Source organism: Phalacrocorax carbo, chromosome 4 (assembly GCF_963921805.1).
Source record: "Phalacrocorax carbo chromosome 4, bPhaCar2.1, whole genome shotgun sequence".
NCBI lineage: Eukaryota > Metazoa > Chordata > Aves > Suliformes > Phalacrocoracidae > Phalacrocorax > Phalacrocorax carbo.
In genome coordinates this window covers 67848963-67873201 of record NC_087516.1, presented here as the reverse complement: position 1 = coordinate 67873201, position 24239 = coordinate 67848963, and the positions used below count along the sequence as shown (strand labels likewise).

The following is a 24239-nucleotide window of genomic DNA, read 5'->3' as shown; positions in this document are numbered from 1 at the left end:
GATGGAAGCCTGAACCATATCATGTGAAAGGCAAGTTTTAAAGCATATAGAACTTGCCCAAAATCTTTTTGCTAGTTGTTTATGAACACCATATTCTGATGTTAAAGCCACTCAATGGGTATTAGAAGATAAAAATATATGGGAAGTCTGTATGTTCTGTAACTTGAACATCCCGAAGTTTTTAGGTACTTATGTGTTTGTCAATATGAAAAGAAAACAACATATCCATTTGCATAGCAACCAATTAGATTAATTTTCCTTTAAAAATGTGTTGGTCTTGAGAATATGGTAATTCTGTTTTCAATTCAAATGTTCTCTAATCTTAAAGGCATTCATCCTCCTTTCCCTGACTGTGACAGTCTCAGGCCCAAGCTGTGAAAGGTAGTTTATTTTGGTGCTATGCAGTAAATCTGGTCAAATGCTTTTCAAGAAAGGCAAAAAAGAGCTTATACTCAAATACCTTCTATTTAAGGTATTTGCACCAGAGTAATAATCACATCACTGAAAATTCCTACAAAGAAATCTGGATCCATGGTCCTTGATTACATATTGAAAAAAAGCCAGACGACTCCCACACTTTTTCCTAATTCTTACAAATTACCTTTCAACATTGTACAAATAGAAATATCTGTGTATTATTTCACCCACCCAAGAAATGCTTAAGAGTAAAGGTAGGAAGGAAGGGGGGGGAAGGGAGGCTTGTCTAGAAAGCAAGTTGTGAGCAAGAACTATTTGCAGGGCCCTCGACATTTGAAAGGAGGATGGCAATATCCTCTCGTACCTCAGGTGTGTGGCCTTGGGCATATAATATTCAAGGCTTTTAAAAAATAGCCTTTGTGGACATAAAACAGTCATGGGAAGTTCTAAAGTGGTAGGAGCTGAATTTGATTTCCTTGTAAGTCTGCCTGTTGATCTGTTAGCAAGCAACCAATTGTTAAGTGTAGTAATCAACTGTTTGGAGTTGAACAAAACCTTCAGATTTTGGTTTTTCTCTCACCTCTGAGAGGGAGGACAGTAAGCTGTGCTTCTGAGTAACTATTTTTTCACTTAGAGGCATTTTACACTTGTCTTGCCTTTACAAAGAGCTCAAGAAAACCTACAGTTCAAGACAAACAAAAGCCAACCAAAAAAACCCAAAACCCATCAAAACTCCACCTCACCCCACCTCTTTGAGAGCACACTGAAGCTTCAGGCTGTTAATGGAGTACTACACTTGAGATATCTGGGAATGGACTCCTGAGATTAGCCTTCACTATTGTTGCCTTCAAATTTTACACCAAAATGAGTTCTGCTAGGATTAGAAGGCAGGTATCATTACTACTCCGTATCTCCTACTGTGGGCTTAGCATTGTCTTTACTAATGAGGCATCATGATAAAAAAGTTGCCAAGTGACCAGCAGTCACTGATGTGTAATTAAAAAACTCATTCCTGCTTTTGTATATGAGTTTGGTGGCTTTGCTGTCATCTAATGGCACTGGTACCCAACAGGGTGCCTCCATTTTTTAATGTGGGTTCCATGTTTTGTTCTGCGTTTGTGCTCCATTGCAGCAGAACCTTGACTTCCCAATTATTTATGAAACCCTTCCATTGATACTAGTTTTTATATTAAGCAATGGATGGCAGATAAAAAATCATAGGTATAAGTATGCAGCCATTATTTTTTGTTCTGCTTCCGAGGATGTCTTGTGGGCTGTTTCGGGGGGTGGGAGGGAGTTTGCTTGCTTGCTTGCTTGTTTATTTTTCAGTGAAGCTGTGGGAAAAAAAGGCCTTTTTTTAACACTGCAGGAAAATTCAGGAGGTAAACATTTCACCAGTATGCCAGGTGCCCAGATGAAATGTAGGTCGGCAGAATTATATATTAACTTCTATGCAAACTTGCAAATAAATGGATTTTGGTGATGGATGAATCCTTAAATACTAGATGACTATGACGTTTCCCTGTCTGCATCATAAACTGGCTTCTTTAAAAAAATGTCCTTTGTGCTTCATTTGTTCAAAGCAGTGCTTTAAAAAGTAAAGAGGAAAATAGTATTTGCTACAGTCAGCAGATGGTTGTCACATTTTGTTTTCAGTGCTCTTTACCACTTAATTTTGTTTTGTTGCGACAGGAGAGGTTGCCAGTAAAGCATCTGCTAGAGCTTATGGCTCAGGACTGGAGCTGCTGCTGATGGCATACATTCAGAATAGCACTAATCTAAAATAAATGTTTAATAAGCAGCCTGCGAAAGCACCTGGATTTTTTTTTTTTTCAATTCAATTGAAGCAGAAGAATCTCGGATAGTTAAAAAAAAGGACATAGCTTTGATTTATAAAATGTATGTGGCTTCACGTATTAAAAAATTGCAGAGTTTTAAAATCTTCTTTCCTGAATTCCAGCTCATCAAGGTGCTGTACAAGACCAGCCTTACCAGCTGCCAGTGGAAATCGATCCTCTCATAGGTCTGTCACTTCCTTCTCTCTTTGCGATTCATTAAGCTCTGTATGGTGGCCCTGAAGTGTAGATTACGGTTGTTTTTCACTTGCTGGTTGCCGGGAATGGAATTTTCCTGATAAACCATTTGCATGCAAATTGGAATGCAATGAGCTGTGGCTATGCTGGTATTTCATCAACTCCCCCTCGTTGGTTTGCCTAATTTGAACAGGCCTAGGACGCGTGTCAGTGAAAATTAATATGGATGCTGTAATAATGTGTGATTGAGAATGTGCATGAAGTACTGTCAGGATAATATTGGATCTTTTCATCACTCAGACTTGTTGATGAGCAGGAGCGAGGCACGTTATGATGAATTGGTGCACTGGTAATGTGATGGAGCTCCTTTGCTGAGGAAATTTTCATAATAACAGTGGGGTTCTTAACTGCACCGTGTTGTGAAAAATAAAACCATGGTGCCAGGGTTTCATCATTAAAGGAGATCAATCCTTTCTTCAGAGACCTGCTGTTTAGGCTGAGGGGATTAATGTGTAATTGCAAAGCGGTTTCAAAGTTGAAATATATTGCCCACTCCATTTTAGTATTGAGATATTAGTATTCATTTTTCAAGGGTATTGCATCTTTTGATCAGCATCACTAGTTAAATTTGTGTATGTTTTTCTTTTATTAAAAAGGGGTGGAGGGATGTCTCTTATTTAATGACTCAGTGTAATAGATTCAATTCATGACTTTTTATTATAGAGGTTTATTAGTTTATATAGAGCTGATTTTTCTATTAGCGTGGTTAGAGTTTGGTCAGTTCTTTCATTACAGACCCAACTTTGGGCATGAACACTTGGACTATAATTCAGGAGCCTGTAGCATGGCAAATGGAACTTTAAACATGATCAAAAAAGAAAAACTCAAACAACCTAACCCACAGTACAAACCAGGTGTAGGACAGTTTGCAGGAGGAAAGACGACAGGATTTCCACACAACCCCGGCCCAATTCTACTAGACTTCAAACGTAGCTCTGTTTTTTAAACTGCCCATTTCAGGACAGTAGTTTAAGTACAAAAGAAGTGAAGTGGCCAATTATAGAAGCATGGAAAAATCAGAGCAAAATGAACTTGCCTGGATATGTTAGAATGACAGGTCTGTTGGCCAGTGAGAATTAATTTCAAAACTAATATGCATATCACGTTAGGAACTGCATTGTATTGGCCTGTAGATATAGACTGTTGCTGTGCAGCCATTTTACTGGGTAAGCTCTATGATAATTAAATCAGGAACAGTGTGGGCATATTAAACCATTTTGTAGAGCTGATAAAATGTTTTCCCAAAGTTTTTTAAATCAATTCCTATGTGAATAATGCAATACTTATGATGAGGAGGACATGTGCTGTAACTCTCCTTTCCTTCCTGAAATAGATTTTATCCAAAAAGTATTTGGAGCAGGAAAAAACATATTCTGCTTTAAAACCTGCTATCAAGTAGATTTAAAAAATATAAATAAACATCACAGCAGAAAAACCAAAATCACATTGAGCCTGCCTGATGATTTTTCTACATATTGTGAAGAACATTAGGAAGGAAATAAAATTTTTATTTTCATTTGCATTTTTCATAATTTTAAAATTATATTTCCATTTTCAACTTGCCTTTAATTTACAAAATACTTTGACTTTTGTTTGGCATAAACACCTTTAAAATTAATGTTCACAGTTCTGAAAAGTGTGGTTTAATAGTCTCTTCATACAATAGATCTCAAATCAGCCTTGTGATTACATTGGATGTAGTTTATAAGGTTTAAGGCTTTCTTTGTCACTGTTAAGTAGCATTGTTGGGTACAAGCAAGTAATTATGTAGATAATATTAAAGGATTTTAATTGTGGCTAGACACATTCATCTAGAAATGGCACCTAAGAGGACCACAAAATTACACTTTTATGGTTATAGCAGGAATATTGTTGCTGTCTTGGTCATAAGGAGGGATTCCTGCTGTCCTCATTTTCCATTTGCCCAGTAAGATGTAAACACAGCAATGTCTGATATGATATAGATCCTAGACCTCTTTTTGAGGTGAAGTTTTCTGAACATCTTACTCACACTGAATGTGCCGATCTGCATGTTTTTTGGGGGGTTTATTCGACGGTATTCTGTCACAAAGAATGCTTCACTGTGCATTTATAATGTGTTGTTACTCTTTGAGTGGTCCCAACGTGGTCAAGGCCCTGTGATGTGTCACCTGCAGAGCCAGTGGCAATACCTTGCTAAATTATTTGCTACCTGTATGGACAAGACAGTATCAACATTTTAAATATAGCAAAAGCATAAATAAATTGAGGATTTGATATAGAGTAAATGTCATAAGCTCAAGGTTTCAGGGATAGCTAGCCTGTGAGAATGGAAAGAAGTTAAAGAACAAAGAGCAGAAGACCAGGACAGAGACATGTCCGGGGGACCACCTGGAATAGAAGTAACGGTGTTCCAACCAGTTGGCAGACAAATCCAAGCCCAGGAGAACTTCCTTGTCTGGGATGGCGGTCAGGTTCCCTCAGGAGCAAAGCATATTAAAAGTTCCTCCTACAGTGTAGGTTTTTCATGATATATAACTATAGGGGCCAATATATATATATGTATGTATATATATGCACACACATCAATTAATAAGGATAAACTATAACATGAAAAATATGTTCATTAATTGATTCGTGTCCATTCTGTGGGTTCACAATGTAAGATTACCTAGGGGAATAAAACAGCAGGTGATCAAAGTAGGGTAAATATTTTCTCTCAACTGTAAAGGAGATTGTGGAGATTAATTAATCTGGTTATTTTTTGTGCAATGCTCAAAAAAGTGTGAAATGGTAGTGATGTTTACTGCAGTTATTATTTTTTTTTAAATTACAATGCTTGCTATGAAATACAAATTGTGTACCGTTTTGAAATCATAATTCCATTGTCTGCTGCATTTGAGCCACTGTATAGCATATATGTGTAGGTACTCTCTTTTAATTACAGTCCCTTAATTTGTTTCTTAATTTTTAACTTCCTATGCTAGAAGGTGGTGGGTAGGAAGCTTATTACATTTTTATGTATCATTCCTTTTTGCAGTCTTTCATTTATATTTGTCAGCTGCATTTGACTTAAAGAAGGGATTTCTTCTATTTTAGTATATATACTACAAGGAATTAACATTGTTCCCAGAAGTGTAATGAATATTTTATAGTAAAAGTAGAGAGAAAATGTCCCTGCCACAAAATACAAGTAACAGCAGTGTGGAGCAGTTTTGGTGTGAAAGTAAGTTTCTAAAACGTGCTTTTGTTCTGTGAATGTAGATGGTAAAATTGCTTGATTTTTGTGTCTTTCTGTTCAGCCAGCAATATAGGTATGCACAGAAGGCAAATCACTGACCTTTTAGACCAAAGCATTCAGGTACATTCCCAGTGTTTTGTCATCACCTCTGATAATCGTTATATCTTGGTCTGTGGCTTCTGGGACAAGAGTTTCCGAGTTTATTCTACTGACTCAGGTAACGTATTTTTAAAATATGAGAATAGCCTAAAAGATTTTTCTGTTCATTGTCAACCTACTCTTTCAAATAAGGAAAGAATGGGGAGTGGGGGGAGAAAGTGGAGTGTATGTATTTATTCCCCTATTAATAATATTTGTAAAATCTTTTCCAACCTACTGCTACTGTGTATTGTATCCTATCATTTTTGTGGAATGATGGGAAATGTAAGACAAGGAGCTCTTGTTTAGCCATAGTGTCACACTTCAAATCTATACGACAGGCATGCCTATTCTTACACCATAATTTCCACAAGTAAATGAGTTTTTGTGAAGCTTTGCATACCAGTAGAATTAATTGTTCTTAGAGTGCTTACTTGAATTTAACTCTGGTTGGTTTTCAGCACCAGAGAAAATTTTTTGAGGAAATGCAGGCAAGCACCACAGAATAAGAACAGAAGTGAAGTCTTGAAATCTGGTGAAAGAATACTTATGAAAGCCTTTGAAAGCTGTGCTGTAATAGAAAAATTGATTTGGAGCCACTGAATTCTTTCATATAACATAAACTGATCGATATAATGGGCAGCAGTTAAATTAGTCTGTCAGCTGGCATGTATCCAAACCATTGAAGTCATGCATGTGTCATGCTAAATAGAAAAGAATCTTTCAATGTAAGAGCTCCAGGAGTTTAAAAGCCATGGAGTCCCAGAAAAAAACTAGGTATGATTTTTTTCCGTTTCATTATCTTATAATGGGAATAGCGACCTCACTGCAAGGTGCTTCTTTGGGATTAATGACCCGGTGTGGTTAATGTGTGTGTGCCGTCAAGCTTTCCAGTAAGTTATTAATCTCTAGGGAATATCCTACATGTTTGTCATCATTTCTTAAAAATATTAGTTAATGGTGTTTTTCACACTTGGCAAACCAAAATGTTTAATGAAACAGCATGGTCTTTAATGAAAATCTGTTAAGACTAGATCTCATGGCATATTTTAGCATATCTGTCATTTTTGCAATTTTAAAGCCTTAAGTATAAAGGAGAAGTTCCATTTACTTCATATCTGTGCCTACAGTTCATTACATGGACATCTTGTTAGACCCTTCTTAGTTTAATTTTCTCATTGATGAAAATAAATTTACATAAAACTGTGAATTTAAAGGAGATCTTCAGAAAAGTTAGCTAGCAGTAATATTCAATGTATATTCTTGATTTATATGAAAAAAGAACTAATTGTTTTATGTCGAAGGATATATTTTACTTTACATCTGCAGAAGGAACTGGTATGATTTTGGGAGCTTTGTCCTGTAACAGTCTGAACTACATATATCTCATTATGTCTTCTGTGTGTAAGCTAGATATGCCAGTCATCTTGTTACTACCATAGCTAATTATGGTGTAAAGCAAAATACTGTTGTCAAAAACGTTGCAGAATGTTTGTGTCTTCTTTGTGTCTCCTGTTTGTCAATATAGCAACTCTAGTTCTAGCTTAAATCAAGTGAATTCAGATGTAGTTTATTTTGCTTCAAATTAAAATGAGAATATAGTAGTGAAATACTTACTCTGAAATCAGCAGATCAGGAAGTGAAAAAGATGATCAGTAATGCATATTGGCAAGTGTTCACAAGTGTTGAATTCAATTATATTTTAGCACTTACACAAGAAGGGAACCTTTTTCCTATTAGAGTTTGTATGTGTTTGGTTTTTTTGACAGGAAATACTTTTAACGTAAATCATAGGTTCTGAGCACAGCTAGTATAGCAGAAGTACAATAAAACCTTCCTCCAGCAGTGGGAATGATTTCTAGACAACATTTTAGATTCAGTAGTGCAGAGACTTGAGTCTTGTTTTTCTTTTAATTATTCATAGCACAGCTGTCAAATAAAACATTAACTAAAAAATTTGTTCTGTCAGAAAGGGATATCTGAGTGCATATGGTAAAGTTTGATATTACTGTGTAGAGAGGACAACTCATATTAAAGGAAACAAACAAAAAATTGAGGAAATCTTGTGAGATTAATGATTTTTTTTTTTAATAATATGAAAGGGAAAAAGCTTATTTTTTGTTTTGATGGAATTGATGGAGCCTTAGCTGCACAGTAACAAAGTAAAACTAACAAGGCAGTGCAACTACACAAACAACTGTCAAACAAATAGCCTTGAAAAATGTTTGTTTTCTAGAACAGAATCTATAAACGTAGAATATAATTGAAAGAGAGATCTCTATAACTCAGCAATGTTTATAGCATAAACTTGTGTTCTAAAAGTATAAATCACCTCAGGCAATTGAATACCTATGGCTATACAACTGAAAAAATATATCACATAATTAAATTATTCTCAAATCTAAAGCATGTAATTGACAACTTGAATCTTCAGGGAAAAACATGCACTTGGTGAGATATTTTTGTATATTGCCAAAATGAAGTTCTGTAATCTGTGAGTGTTTCACTGCTCCCAGCTGTGAAGTTCAGTAACTTTTTCTGACTAAGTCTGTTGACTGGTCAGCATCTGAGACAGTTAGGTGGCCCTGCAGCACAAGTGAAAGCCCTGGTGTGCAGAGGTGATCACTATAGAATGCAACTACGGACCCACAGACGTGAGTGAAAGACTTGATCCCTGAGTTACTCTCCTTTCTGTTACAGGGTAGGTCTGCACGGTAAGTGTACCTTCCAGGGTTTTGCCCCTTCCAGTCAGAAGAGGTTCATGGGATAGTACTTCATTTCCCAATTTCTCTTGAAGGATTATACTTGTCTAATAAGTTTTGTCAGTGTTTTATTTTAAATCTGATGTACAGGTTTCCTTTAAATTGCGTTATGTTATTCTACTTTCTCTTCATGTACTGAAGTCATTCACCTTTTGTGCAGATATTCATGCCTTTCTTTTTTTCCTCATTTATTCCACTTTAATGCAATAACCTTTTTGATCTTCTGCTATAAATCAGTCTGTTAACATTATTTTTGATCTTTCCTCAGTACCACTCCCTTTTTTGTTACCATTGCTGTTATTTAGTGGCTGAATAGGAATAGGATGCCTTTGTACTGCATAAAGAGAGAGCTACAAAATGTGTCCTACTAGCCATATTATATGATTGACTAATTGTTTTTAATTCACACACCAAAATACTTTATTAAACAGTGCTTAATCTGAGTCCCAATACTAATTTTTGTCACTATTTGTCATGTTACTAGTTATTATTTTTAAACACTTTTCAGAACATTTTATTTCAGGTGTAGTGGTTTGCACTTCCTATTTCTTTTCTGGCCTGTGTTGTTAATCCTTCCAAAGCCATCACTCTTTTCCCCTTCTGTTCTTCCTCATTCTTTATTCAGCCCAAAGCACAAATGGGTGCAGGGTCATTTGGGCTAAGGAATCTGAGGTCACACATTAATGTCATCACACATCACACTTCCTTTTGTCAATGGATGCAGAATTTGGGCTGACCCATGTTACCTGAAAGGGCCAAGTAGGCGCATAAGAAATGTGTGTGTGTGGTCCTGCCTCTATAAGACCTGCAGTTGCTAGGCTTCAGCAAATCCAGTGAGATGGATTTTAGTGCTTATATTCTCACTTCATAGGATCACATATGCTGCTGGCAGATCAAAAAACCGGCAGGGCACATGACATGTTTGTTGTGTCAGAGCCAGCCTCTGGCAGGGTGGTCTGGCAGAGATCTACTGTGGGTGACCTTACATGTGTTTCTTCTCCCACATGCAAATCCACTATGCATGAGCATCCAAATTTACATTTTTCTGAAAATATTGTCCTGTTTAGTTAAGGTGAAAAGGTAATAGTCATGTTCATGGTTATACACACTCTTGAATGTCATATTTTTAACTGCCTAGGCTTTACGTTCTTTTTAACGTTTGTGTCTCATAGCGGTACAAGCGTTTGGCCTATATGCAATAGATAAGGGAGTTTTTTCCAGGTCTGTCTTCTGAAGTTTTTTGAACATTACAGAACTTCTTAAAAGGGAAGGATGCTGGTTGAAATAACTGGCAAAAGTTTAAATGGTGATGGAAAAACCTGGGTACAAGATTAATTTTTCTTCTAAGTCTCCTTTTCTCTGTTTAAGGAGATGCTCAAAAGCTGCATCTGCTACATGCACATATTTGCTCTCACACTACCAATTTCTCCAGGGTCCTAAATGTTCTCTAGCTTCTTCTGATTCTGTTTCCCACATCATCAGCAGATTCACATTTTTACTGCTTTCATCAGTAAACTTACCTTAAACTTGCCTTAAAAGAGAATCCCATCATGCTTCCTGGCTTAAAGTGAATGTAAACATATAGAATTAGAAAAACATTCTGTCATGATTGGCCTTTGAATAAAGTATCACAGAATCCCAGGTTGGAAGGGACCTCAGGGATCATCCAGTCCAACCTTTCTAGGAAGAGCACAGACTAGACAAGATGGCCCAGCACCCTGTCCAGCCAAATCTTAAAAGTGTCCAATGTGGCCGAGTCAACCACTTCCCTGGGGAGATTATTCCAATGGGTGACTGTCCTCAATGTGAAAAATTTTACTCTCGTGTCCAATCGGAATCTCCCCACGAGCAACTTGTGTCCATTCCCCCTTGTCCTCTCCATGTGACTCCGTGTAAAAAGGGAGTCTCCATCTTCTTTGTACCTGCCCCTTAAGTACTGGTACATGGTGATGAGATCCCCTCTGAGCCTCCTTTTCTCAAGGCTGAACAAACTCAGTTCTCCCAGCCTATCCTCGTATGGCAGCTTCCCAGTCCTTTGATCATCTTGGTGGCCCTTCTCTGGACCCCTTCCAGCCTGTCCACAGCATTTTTGTGTAGTGGGGACCAGAACTGTACACAGTACACGAGGTGTGGCCTGACAAGCGCTGAGTAGAGTGGGATAATGACTTCTTTATCTCTGCTGGCGATGCCTTTTGTGATGCAACCCAGCATCCTGTTGGCCTTCTTGGCTGCAGCAGCACACTCTTCACTCATGTTGAGCTTCCTGTCCACCAGGACCCTCAGGTCCCTTTCCACAGAGCTGCTTTCCAGCCAGGTGCATCCTAGTCTGTGCTGCACTCCTGGATTATGTTTTCCCAGGTGCATGAGCTTATACTTTTCCTTGTTGAACTTCATAAGGTTCGTGTTGGCCCACTCGTCCAGCCTATCCAGATCTTCCTGCAGAGCAGCTCTCCCTTCTGGAATGTCTACTTCCCCACTCAACTTGGTGTCATCAGCAAATTTCATCAGGCTACACTTGATCTCGTTGTCCAGATCACTTATGAAGATATTGAATAACATTGGGCCCCATGTTGATCCCTGGGGGACCCCACATGTGACAGGTCACCCCTTTGAAAAAGAACTATTTACCACCACCCTTTGGGTGTGGCCAGTCAGCCAGTTCCCCACCCACTGCACAGACCACTCGTCTAGGCCATAATGCATCAATTTCTCCAGCAGGAGGCTGTGGGGAACTGTATCAAAGGCCTTGGAGAAGTCCAGGTAGACAACGTCCACTGCCCGCCCCATGTCAACCAGGCAAGTCACTTTGTCATAGAAGGCCACCAGGTTAGTCAAGCACAATCTCCCCTTAGTGAAGCTGTGTTGGCTTTTCCCAATCACGTGCTTCATGTGACTTTTGATGGCCCCCAGGAGGATTCGTTCCATAACTTTCCCAAGGATTGAAGTAAGGCTGATGGGCCTATAGTTACCCGGATCCTCCCTTGAGCCCTTCTTGTAAATGGAGGTAACATTTGCCTTCCTCCAGTCCTCTGGGACATCCCCCATTCTCCATGACTTCTCAAAGATTATGGACCCCATTGATTTGTAGGGGTCAAGCTCCTGCAATAATTCATGTAGTAACTCTTCCTTCACTGATGGTGGGTCGGTGTTCGGATCAAACGGGAATTTCGTTCCCAAAGCCTCGGACCCAACATTGTTGGTAAAGACAGAGGTGAAGAAAGTGTTGAGGACCTCTGCCTTTTCAGCATCGTTGGTGACTGACTCTCCTATTCTAACAGTGGGCCTATGTTTTCCTTCTGTTTCTGCTTGTGGTTTACATACCTGAAGGGTTTACATACCCTTTCTTGTTATTTTTGACATCTATGGCCAGTTTCAATTCAGGTTGGGCTTTTGCTTTTCTAACTGCATCTCTGAACGCTCTGGCAATGCCCTTGTAGTTCTCAACTGGCAATCCTCCACTTCTTCATCTCTGGTATGCTTCCCTGTTGGATTTGAGTAGTATAATATTTATAGACTGTAAATATTTTTTGTATGGGCTGTATGGATAACTGCACTTTTAAATAAGTTTTCAACAAATCAAGAAAAAAAACCATAGTACTCTCCACTGTAGTTTATTTTGGAACCTTTTTTAAATAAAATATTTCTAAAATACTTTATAAGGTATTTGACTTTACTTAGAATAAAAGCATAGTTTTAAAACAATAAATTCTGTGTGTTTCAGGTAAACTGATACAAGTTATATTTGGACACTGGGATGTTGTAACCTGTCTTGTTCGTTCTGAGTCCTATATTGGAGGAAATTGTTACATTCTCTCAGGATCGCGTGATGCCACATTGCTGCTCTGGTACTGGAATGGCAAAACCAATATCATTGGTGATAACCCAAGAGGTAAGCAAAACCAGCAAAACCTGTTTTATAAGGATGTTGTCTAAAAATGGCTTGACTGAACACTTTGCATGACAAAGTTTTAGGTAACACTAATGTCAAAGTACAGTGTTTCTTCTTCTGTAGCTGTGATCAGTTCTAATTTAAAGAACTGAGGGTAAACAGTGCTTGCTTTGCAGCACAAGTAGAACTAATTTTTAATGTTATAGGATACTGAACATTACAAGTACATTTTTTTCTTGTCACACATTCAGTTGGGAAGGAGTAGCTCCAGGAGTGAGAGAAAGGAACTTGTTTTTTATATTTGCTGTTCAGTCTGAGTAAATCTTTTGCTTCCAACGTGATGATTTCATTAAATACCTGCATTGGAGTTGCTTAAAATAAAAAAGACTATACATTGCTCAGTGCAGACTGTATTTTATGCACCTGTAATCTTAGGCAGATAGGTTCTCGCAGTGGTGCCTTAGCTACGAATAGAGTTACACAGACAGTGAATTTTAACTTAGACCAAGGTCAGTGTAATGAGATGTGTAATGGCCTGAGCAGGACACTTAGGTGAAAGAAGGACAGACACGTGGGGCAGATTAAAGAAGCAAGCTTAAAACCTTTTTCATTTAACCCTTTGTAGGGTGCTACGTGCCTAATCCTCGCTTGTACCAGGCATTTTAATCGCTTCCAGTGCAAGCAACAGGGCTCATACCATATGACCAAACTAATAAGTCAGAGTAACCCTGCTTCAACCTAATTCAGTTTTAACCCCTCCCCACCGAAACTCACCTTGCACTTCCTAAAGAATTTAATCTCTTCCATCTTGCACGGTTTCCCAGGATATCCCAAATCTTTTTACTCATGAGGAGTCTCTCTATTAACTCATAATTTTGCATGGAAAACAGTGAAATGCTATAACTGTTCAACCCTGCTGTGCCTGTATTATATAACAAGGAAGGTAGAAACTGATCTTGTTATTATGCAGTTTCACTCCACACAAAAAAAATAATTCCTGATCCCAAAAGCAAAGAAGGCAGCTTGAGAAAAAGCCTGAGTGAGCCACTTCACAGGAGTAAAAGGCTCTCAAGACAGCTCATCAGAGCTTACATATACGGATAGAGGGGCACATCATAGCCAAACAGAGGTCCTGTTCAGCCAAAAAGAAAATGCCCTGAAGAGAAGGGATAAGAAGCAGTATATTCTGTCAGTCTTAAGAAGACTGTTAGGTTTTCTGCCATACCCTTAAGGTCTTTTCTGACCCTGTTTAAATACTAGTAAAAGCATATCTGCTGCCTGCAGAGGGCAAAATGGACATCTGGAAAACAGGAAGTGTTGTTTTATCTGGCATATATTGCAACTATAACTGGCATACAGTTTTGTATAATATAAACAATATATGACATCTTCCAAATTAATCAATTCAATAAAGTTGTGTGTTCCATACTCAATCTGTTACTCAGCTGGAGTTATCTGAATTTGAAAAAGATAGGTGGTTTGACTGAAAATGCACCCCATGAACTATTTTGAAGAAGCACAACTAATCCATATCAGAATGAAAATCAGAATTTACCTTGCAAATTATTTGACGTTGACTGTGAAAACTGTTCAGAAATTGAACAAGATACAGAAGTTCAGTTCACACAGTTGCAGAATCTTCAGGCAGAGAATGTGAGCAAACTATCCCCATTATCTTTCCAACAGCCCAACTGAAGAGATGGTAGCTTTTCTGGGATGTGGCTAGCAGAATTTTATGAGCATCTTTAAATAAATATGGCTTTGGTTGAGGGACAAAATCTCTGTGAATACTTTATACATATTTTGCAGTCTTTTGGTTTAAAGAAAATGCAAACTCTGCACTATTTTTGCAGAGCTTGTAAACTTGGAAACTCCAAAAAGTCTGTGAAAGGAACTCAAGAGCTTGACAGTCAAGTGAGCATGTGTAAATCCTAAAGAGCAAAACTGCCCTTTTGAGGAGTGTAGCTGTACGCTTCTACGGGAGAACTTATCTTGGGCCGCATACCTCCGGGACACAGGGCTCTACCCACCCTGGGGACAGTGATGCACAGACATCAATATGATGGATACAAAATGTCCGTCTATTTGGCTGCATCACACGCTTATATAGCTCTTGCGGTTCCTGTTCCTGCCACTCCTATGGGGAGGAGTCTATCTTTCCGTCACATCCCGTAATCTTCCGGTCGCCGATCCCTGTCTATTCCCCTACAGAGGAGAAAACCCTAAATTTTTTACTGGTGTGAAGCAACGAACATTTGTAGGTGTCTCTTTTTACAGTGTTTTCAAGGCCTGAAAATGCAGCCCGTCTTTGCAGATTCCTAGGGCTGTCCTGAGCAGTTCTTCTTGTTCAGTATTTGCCAGGCTTGTCTGCTTCATGAACAAGACCTTGAGGACACAGGCTTTTTTATGACCTCAACAGATGACATGCTGGGATTTTGTACCTAGTATCTAACTAGAATAGGTAGATTTTGTTATAATCTGTTGACTGTCTAATTAAAATTTTGCCATTTTCAAAGTCAATGCTAGGCTACTTCAACTACTGTTTAGAATCAAGCAATAGCTACCTGATAAGTCTCTTTGTCTGCAGTCCTATTACCTTTGTACTCTTAGGGACATGCAGTGGCTCCTATGTTTACTAGTTGCCATTATGTAGCTTTTTTTTTTGATATAGCATGCCTGGAAGCCTTTGTTATGAATTGGAATCTCATGGCACTGCACATGGGCCTAGTCATGTGTATAGTAAAAGACAGTTCCTGCTTCAAAGAGATGGTAATCTGGGGGATTTAATTTTTCCCAGAAATAGCTTTCTATAGGCATCTCTGTTCAGTAATTTTTTTTGAAAAGGAAAATAAAAAGAGCTGTTTCTTCTTAGTTCTGATTTTGTCAGAAATGGAAAGCACCAGCATATTTGTTGGGTTTTGAGCCCTGTTACTGCAACTGTAACTTCCACTCATTTATGGGGTGATAGATACTTAATTTGTCTGATGTCTTATTGTATCTGAAGCCCATAATTTTGATCCCAAAATATAGTTTATTCATGCTTTCAATGAGCATTGGAATTTCAGATACTATCAAAATTGATACTTCTTTCCTATTTTTTTTCTCTATGTAATTATCTCTAATTTCCATCTTAAAATGACTTCACAGCAACATGCATTCAATGACACTGTACCAGATCATGATGCCAGAGAAGTTTCAACAAAAATAATCTAAACCAGGAACATTTGTTTCCTCCTTTCATAGTACCTGTTGCGTCTGATACACATCAGTCAGCAGACTAGTATGATCAAGTTACCCTAAATACTGTCCCATTGGGCACCCATTACTCCACCAGTTACATTTTATTTAGGTTCCTTTATCCGGTTTCATTACTTTAGGAAGCACTGAGCTCTTGATCCCTGGCTGCGTATATTAATGTTTTAGAGTGGTACTTAACTCAAGCAGACAAACCAGGTGGGCTATGGCATATGTGATAAATAAGTGTTTGTTTTATATTCTTTATCCGGGACAATCTTCTGGCCAACTGGACTGTATGGAAAAATTCTTTACATTTTTGGTTTAATAGAAGAAGTATGTTACTGAAATATTCATTATTTACATTCTTTAATTTTTAACTTTTAAGCTGACTTCTTAAAGAAATTATACCTATGCAGTCTTACTGTCTGTTTAGTTTCTCTCTAATAACTCTCGAATGCATTGATCAATATAAACCAAATTTGATGAATTTAAATCTCAAAGATATGAAATTCCTACTTGGGACACATCTGCTGGAAACTATTTTTATTCTTCACAAAACAGCTTGATTACATTTAGGTTAAGTCCTTTTTTCCTTCTCAAATTAAAACCTGAAATTCGGAAAATATTTCACCATGCTCTTTGATCAAATGTAGGGTTTTTTTCTTTCTAAATTAATTGTTTTTGAAAATGTAGAAGCATGGCAGTACTTCACTTCGGTGCACAGGCCTTTTCTGATGCAGAAATGTTTCTGTGGACAATTTCTGACCAAGCATAGTGATAATGCAGAACAGAGCAGAGGATCTGAAATAGTTGTATCCTTTAGAATAGCCCTGAGCCATGTTGAGTTCACATTCATTAGCATAATTTACCGTGGAGATGTAAAGTCACTTTGGATAGCGTAAGGGGCTTTTATTTTTCCTCCCCTTGGCATGAGGCTTGCTCTGGGGAGGTGGGGGAGGTAGGAGGGAGAGGGTGTGACCCTCCCCTTGGTGGTACCCATTGAAGCCCATGTGTGATCTGTATCACAAGGTTGGCTTTTGCATATTTAGAGGCTCTGATCTGATAGCAAGGTACCACTTGGGGACGTGACATTATGCTTCAGGACTTGTTTTATTCCTGAATAGGGTAGTAGGGTGTGTAGAGGTTAGTGGGAGAGGGAAAGATGCTGTGTTTTGCACTTGCACAGCCTAATGCGATGGAGGTGGAGGGGAGGCGAGAAGTGGGGGGTGAGGAGAGGAACTATGTGTGATGGCTTGAGAAAAGAGATGAGAGGATTCATTTGCATACAAATAGTGTGCATCACTTGCAGATCCCACTCTGGCTTTGAAGCTCAAATGGCAACTCTTAGTGTTTGGACATTTCCTAAGTTGAGGGATTGTATTTTACTTTGTAATGATAGGAAACAGGGTGGGCAGGAGCTTTGGTCACCTGATCTAGTCTCTTTTCCCAGAAAAGGCTTAAAAACACCAAAACTATTCTTGACTGGTGTTTGTCCAACGTTCTGTTATAAACTTTGGCAAATACATTTTGGGGAATTACAAGCCCTATCATTAGCAGTCTTTTCCCAGTGTTCAGCCTAGTGTCCAGTTCCTTTTTGCAGCAGTTGAATTCTGTAATTTCTTATGTATTTATTCTTTGTATAGAGAACTGATTATTTATTTCATCCTTGCAACAACTTTCAGTTATTTGGATTACCATGACCTGCAATTCTTTGCTTCCAGATTTAATAACCCAGATCTTTCTGTCTTTTGCCATAAGTCATGTTTTTCTAGACCTCTGATTTTTTTGTTATTGTTCTTTTACTCTTCAATTGTCTGTCTTTGTCAAAGTAGACTCAGTAATGCAGTTGAAGTCTTTCCAGTAGTAAGTAGAAAACAGCCTGTTTTACAGACCAGTACTTCTCACATCCCCATGGGATATCTGTTTGTTTCAAAACAGCATGACAGTGTTAATTCTTTAAGTGTATGAGCCAATATAAATTTCAGTCTTTTCTAAAGAATGACTGTCAGTTGTTTTTCCTCCTCTGTATAGTTTGACTGTGGAATCTTGTCTTTAAACTTTCTGAATTGTATTCTTTTTAGACTGTTTCTCCAATTTGTCAAACTCATTTTGAATTCTCATCCTCTTCTCCAGCAGACTTGCAGCAACTCATGTCTGGAAATGTAATTTGCAGACTTAGTCTGTCAAATTGGTCATTAAAGAAAATATTAGACAGTACACAGCCCAGGAATGCCCATCGATACCTTTACCATTTTGACAATGAATAGCTTTTTGAATATAGCTTTCCAACTGGCTTTTCATCTGACATGTAGTAGTATCTTCTAAACTTGTGCTTCTCTTCTTAAGAAATTGCCAGAGTCCTTACTGAAGTCAAAATATATGTTGTCTCCCTCAACACAAGTCCTGTTATTCTGCCACTACAAGAAAAGAATTGCTTTGACATGATTTGTTCATAACAAATCTGAATCAGCTGTTACTCATCTTCTTGTTTTCTTCTAGGAAATTATATATATATGTGTGTGTATTTATATTTTAAAAAAAGTTCTGCCAGTATTTTTTCTGTTTGTTGGGGTTAAGCAGACTACTCTCTAATTTCTCAGTTTTCCTTTTCCTGCTTCTTAAACAACACAAGACTTTTTTTAGTCTTGTGAAACCTCACCCAATATCCATAAAGCAACAGTTAACAACTTTGGGATTATTTAGTTTCATTTTCTCAGTATCCTTAAATCAGTATTATCAGGCCAATTAAGTTCCAAATATTTACCTCATTTAGATACTCTCTAATTGAGGCAACAGTTCTAATTGCTGCTTTTACTTATGTTTGCTTCCTGGTTGCAGTTGGCCTTTTTATTGAAAACTTTTACTAAAGTACTTTCAAAAGCGTGGCATCATCTATTGGCATTGCTTGCTCTTAACTACAGACCAACTTCTTGTGAAAACTTCACATATTTTTGTGTTTATGGAATGACTTATTCCTGATGTCATTATTAGTTGCATCTCATCTATGTGTGGCTGTCTTTGTTTTGCCCCTGCTTGTTCATACCTTGTCTCTTACACTGGTTCAGAAAAATTTCACTTTTTTTGATCTTTCTGTCTGACTTTCCTGTGCTTACAGTCACTGGACAACTTTCAGTTGTGTCAGATGATATCTTCTTGTCTGTCTTATCCTTCTGCTGCATTGGAGTGGGTTGGTTTTTTTTTTTTCCTGGTACATTATTACCTTTCCCTTTGTCTTTTTGTAAACTTAACTTTCCATGAGATCTTACAGAACAATATTCTGTATCTATTGAAACCTGTCTTCCCAAAATACTTCAAAAATTATCTTGTTGCCCTTGTTCTTTCCCTTATAAAGCATATTGAACACTCTCATATCTTCACAACTTTCATGTAAGTTCCTTTCACCACCATGTTTTTGATCTGTTTTGTTATATTGGTTATAGTCATATCTAGAAAGTCATCACTAGCTGCTGCTTATATACTAAAAATTCTCTCCCAGGTGCTTGCTACACACATACTCCTTGTATTCCTTTACCAACAAATGTCTTTGTAGTTGGAATATCCCATTTTTCCCACTCCCCCTTCATAATGATCCCTTGCCTATACCTACCAGGTATAGGCCAATCAGATTAGTGAACGTCAATCTGTTTCTTCGAAGTTTTGGTTTTTCACTGTAATTATTTTGTTTGGATGTTTGCTCTTGGAGGGGAGGTTTACAGTGGTGAATTTAATTGTCTTAATACTGTTTATGCTTACAAAATGCTTTGTGTTTATAAAATGGTAGGCATTTCCGTAGTTGAGGTAAAGATAAACCACTTTTCTGCTATTCTTGCACTATATTATTAGAATATGAAGAGACTGTTATATTGCTTTCAAAATATCTACAGATTTGTTCATAATTATTTTTTTAGTTTTCATATTTTGAAAAATAAAAAGGTATCTAACTTAGAAATTTTATTAAGGCTTAATCAAGAAAAGTATCCAGTACTAATGAAATGTATAGTCTGTGTAAAACTATTACTACTACTAATACTAATGTGATCTCTTCTGAGTTATTGCATTTATCTTCCACACATATGTGAATAAAACAAATTATATTACCTCTTTTATGTTAGCCCATAAAACTAGAAGATGTTACTCTCTGTATGTATCACATTTGCATCATGAGGATTATGGGGGTGCTTTCATTGCATAGTTTTCTGTTTTTTAGAGGACACTATATTCAGGTTTTCTGAAGTGTGCTAGAGAAATGCTTTTAGTAGTGTAGCTGTGTAGTAGGGCACATGTGTGAATGTAAGCATGTGATTTTGTACTTAAAAAAAATCCTCGATTTAACTGAGATTTAACTGAGAGGATTCATTGAACACTTTTACTATTGCTAACATGTATCTTCCTGAGATACAAATTTTTAAAATACACTTATTTTACTTTTCAATTTATAAAATATGAACTCTCCCAAAGGATTCAAAATTTAATCACCAGTTTCCTGTTTTGCCGAAGAACAGTCAAGCTATTACCCAAGCTACTTGTTTTAAATGAAGCTGTATTTTGTTTGGGTTTTTTATAGCTACAATTCCTAAATAAGTATTTGAATACCTGAAAGACTTTTTTTCTATTAAAATTATTATTAAATTAAAGAGAAGATGAGAAATCATTCGTTTAATTGTATTAGTAATCATAGCAAAAGATAAAACATCTGTATCTCATCAACTGCTACACACATTTTTCAGTTTGAAAATTTAAACTTTTTAAAATATTTATTTAGAATTTAAATGATTATTTCCTAAAAAAAAACCCAAAAACAAACAAAAAAACCCACCACAAATTATTTTGGAAGTAGTTTGCATAATAGCTTCTTTTCTTAAAAAAAAATAATTGGGGAAGTAGTTGTAAAAATCTTCTCTGTCAATGTTCCCTTTTGCATTTATCATGCTAGGTAGTAGTAGTATCAAAATGTCCATAAATCAGTAATCATGTCAGTTAGCAATGGAAATTCTGGTATTATTGTTAATTTCTGTCAGTTGGTGGTCTAACATAAAAGCTAAAAATTTGCAGAGCCTTCAAATGATAAAATATATTTGGAATAGCTGCAGCTATTAAGTCTATAGATGCCGGTCACTGTAGTCAGTCTGTTAAGAAAAGAGCGTTGCTCTATGATAGATAGTACAGTGCTGAGAGTTTAAAGACAGTCTGCATGTGCTCTTTTTGGTGTTCAATAGCACATTCATTTTTTACCTCTACACACGTTATATTATTGTGTGAGTCCTACCTCAAAAAAATCCAGTAAATAATTCAATATTATTTTAACACTGTTTAACTGCAGACATAACAAATATTCTTTGTTTCTCAAAAATGGCTGGACAGAGTAGCACTGTATGGTATATAAAGCAAGAATCCTTTAGCACCATCTGCTGGTATTGAGTTGAAAGCTGATTTGGGACTGACTCCCCAAAGCACTGCCTAATAAAGTATTTAAAATGTATAGATTTTCATGTATTTGATGAAAAAAATCATTTGTACTATAATTTTTATCTTTTTTATTAAAATAATGAGAAAATACAATGTCAATCTAAGGTTAGCATTTGAACTGAAATAGAAATAGGAGTGTTTTGTTAAGTGCCATTGTAAAAAGAAATATAATACTTTTTTCTTTTTTAACTGAGCTTTAGCAAGTGCAATATTAAATTTTTCTGTTCCTGTTGTAAGTCAAATTCAGTAAAATTCGTTTCATAGAGAAGACCCACAAGGCTTAGAAAAGTGTCTGTAACGTGTTTTGAAAAGGGTAGCAACCACTAATATTTTTCTACCTAATATTTATTGCATTACTTGATGCTAGTCTTGAAAGCCTCATGGAAGCTAATGGACCTGGTGCTGTAATTGGTTCTACAATTCCCTGTATCTTCACAAGGCACCGTATAGCCTGTGCAGCAAGGACTGGGACTGTCTGCATGAATCTAGAACAAAGCCTTAAATTACACAGCTACAAAAGGTCACTGTCATTTCTTTTTTAAACTATAACACATTGATACCTCAAAGAGGTTGAGGCCTCATTCCTCCAAGTACTCTATAAATCACATATAAATGATGGTTCTAGCCTCCAAATATTTAAACTGAAAAAAGATGAGGTATAACAGGTAGATGAATGCTGGTATATCTGGAAATCTGCAACGATGCTGCATAAGCAGTATAATTCTGTATTTATATAATGCCAAGAAAGTCATGTAGGTAGATATGATGACAAGGTCTTCATTGAAAAGAACTTTCAGTAGTATTCACTGATGGTTCAGAAAGCATTTAAATAATTGTGGTTATTTGTTACTGATGAGCACGAAAGTTTGTGTGCTCTGAATGTTTGTCAATATGCAGCATCTGTATCATCCTTGTTTTCAACTGGCTAAGAGAGATTGTGCTTCAGGATTTGTCAAGAGTATGTAATCGCAAGTAACCATGTAGAGCAAGTTTTGAGGCACAACCCAGACACAAGTGAAGGCAGTATGTATTTTGAGACGGGAAACAAAGAGTTTGGATGCTGCTTTTTCGGCAGTATCCAGCCTCAGGTGTTACTAAAACTATATGCATGAAATTCTCTGGAAGGATAAGGATATCATGCATCATGATACGATGCAGACCTTTGAGTTCCAGGAAAAACAATGCTATATTTACAACTTGCAACTAATAGTTGATGTGGTAAAAGGAATTATATTCATATGGTAAATTAATACAACCTTAATGTGCACCATATGCACAGTGGTGGGATGATGTACTAATGGATCACATTTATTTACCTTGTTTGGTTGCTGGGAAAAATAACCATTCAGTTCAAAGTCTATACCATGTGAGCCAGAACAATGTAATACAGAAGATATAATTTATAGTCTAGAATAAAATTACCAACTTAAATGTTGTAAAAATTATTTCAGCTATACAATAATCCTGACTCGGGCTGGAAATTATTTTGTAAGTGTTTCTGGACCTAAATTCTATTAACGCTAGCATCACAGACATAAGGATTACTCTGCTGAGTGCAAGAATACTATATATAATTAGAATTATGGCCTGCTTCATTGAAAAAGTATGTTTTAAAACAGTTACTTTTAAAAAGACAGCTAATTTATGTATGCTCTGAACTTGGTGGATGCCATTGGTGTTCCCAGTCACATCAATACATAAAGGTGGTAAGCATCTCTCTACTGCAATACGCTACTGGTGCATTGGTTTGAATTTAACTTTACAAAAGCCATCAAATAGCTAAAGCACAGACTTTTATACATCCTGTTATGCAACAGTGTTATTTTGCAGTGATACGTTTTTCTTATTTAAAACAAAATAAAATTATTTTAATAGGAAAAAAAAAAACCAACAACAAACCAAAACAAACCGAACTGCTGAACTGAGATGAATTCTCACATGAAACCTCTCATTTCAGATTATTTTCTGCCCAAGGTGTGAAATACTGTATAAGTTTCAACTAGTAGTCAGTCTCAGCATGTTGTAAGATGTCTTTTATCTTACAGTTCCTCAGTAGGTGCTATTTCTGACTGAAATAATTGCTTGATGGGTTTATTCCTTTTCTGTTGAGGTTTGTTGGTGTTTTCTTGGATTCACTGGGTAATGGAATATTAAAACTATAAACCACAAGAGAAAAATGTGAAGAAAATAGATTATCTTTTTTTAGCATAAACAAAAAAAGTGCCTTCATAAAGCTGTTTTAGAACATTCTCAAACAAAAATGACAGTGTTTTAAAACTTCAAAGCTGATATTTAAGTAGCAGTTTATGAAGTCGGGATGGTGCAAATATTAAAATATTAGTGTACACTGACCCTGATTATTCACCTGCAGATACTTTCTAGGGGCTTCAAAAAGGTCTGTATTCAGTGGGAGGAGTCCTACTGAATGACTTCCAGGGTTTCCAGCAGATGAATCCCCAGTAAGGGTGAACTCGTTCCAGAAAGCTTTGCATTGCACATGGTGTAGGAATTAAGAGGATGGGGATTACTGACTTTTGAAATCTGAATTGTAATACCTAGTTCATGAAGGCCTGTTAAATCTTTTAATTTACTGTGTTTATTTTGGAGACACAGTGAACATGTTCTCTTCATAGAATGTGTAGGAAAAATCTCATATTAGTACTGAATAAATGTTAGTCACTTGTTGCACAGTGTGACTGCGGGAAGGAGTACAGCAAGCCTTTCCTGTGTTATGTTTGCTGAAATGAATTCTGCAAGATACATCTAATATTTTGTTTCTTTACTGAACAAATGTGACAGCACTATAGGATCCTCTGTGTTTTATGTTTTTAGATTTTGCTTCAGGATGGAATGTTATGTTGTTCAAATATATTGTTCCTTTTTCAGAAAATGTACGGTTGAAGTGTTTTTTGCAAAAACAAAACTTGCATCTAGGCATAAGGTTGCACTTTTTGTTGTAAAAAAAGCCAGTCTGAACAGATGGGAAGTACTTTGAAGGAATTAGAGGAAATGCTGAT

The 24239-nt window shown here is 36.9% G+C and overlaps 1 protein-coding gene across 3 annotated transcripts in view; it reads left to right on the top strand.

Moving 5' to 3' along the window:
- LRBA (LPS responsive beige-like anchor protein) overlaps positions 1 to 24239 on the top strand; it is a 418626-nt gene that overhangs the window by 376437 nt on the left and 17950 nt on the right. For all 3 annotated transcript variants that reach the window (XM_064450320.1, XM_064450319.1, XM_064450321.1), the window contains exons 51-53: positions 2378 to 2440; positions 5792 to 5947; positions 12352 to 12519. In XM_064450320.1, the coding sequence (XP_064306390.1) occupies positions 2378 to 2440; positions 5792 to 5947; positions 12352 to 12519 (387 nt within the window). The remainder of the gene's footprint in view (positions 1 to 2377; positions 2441 to 5791; positions 5948 to 12351; positions 12520 to 24239) is intronic.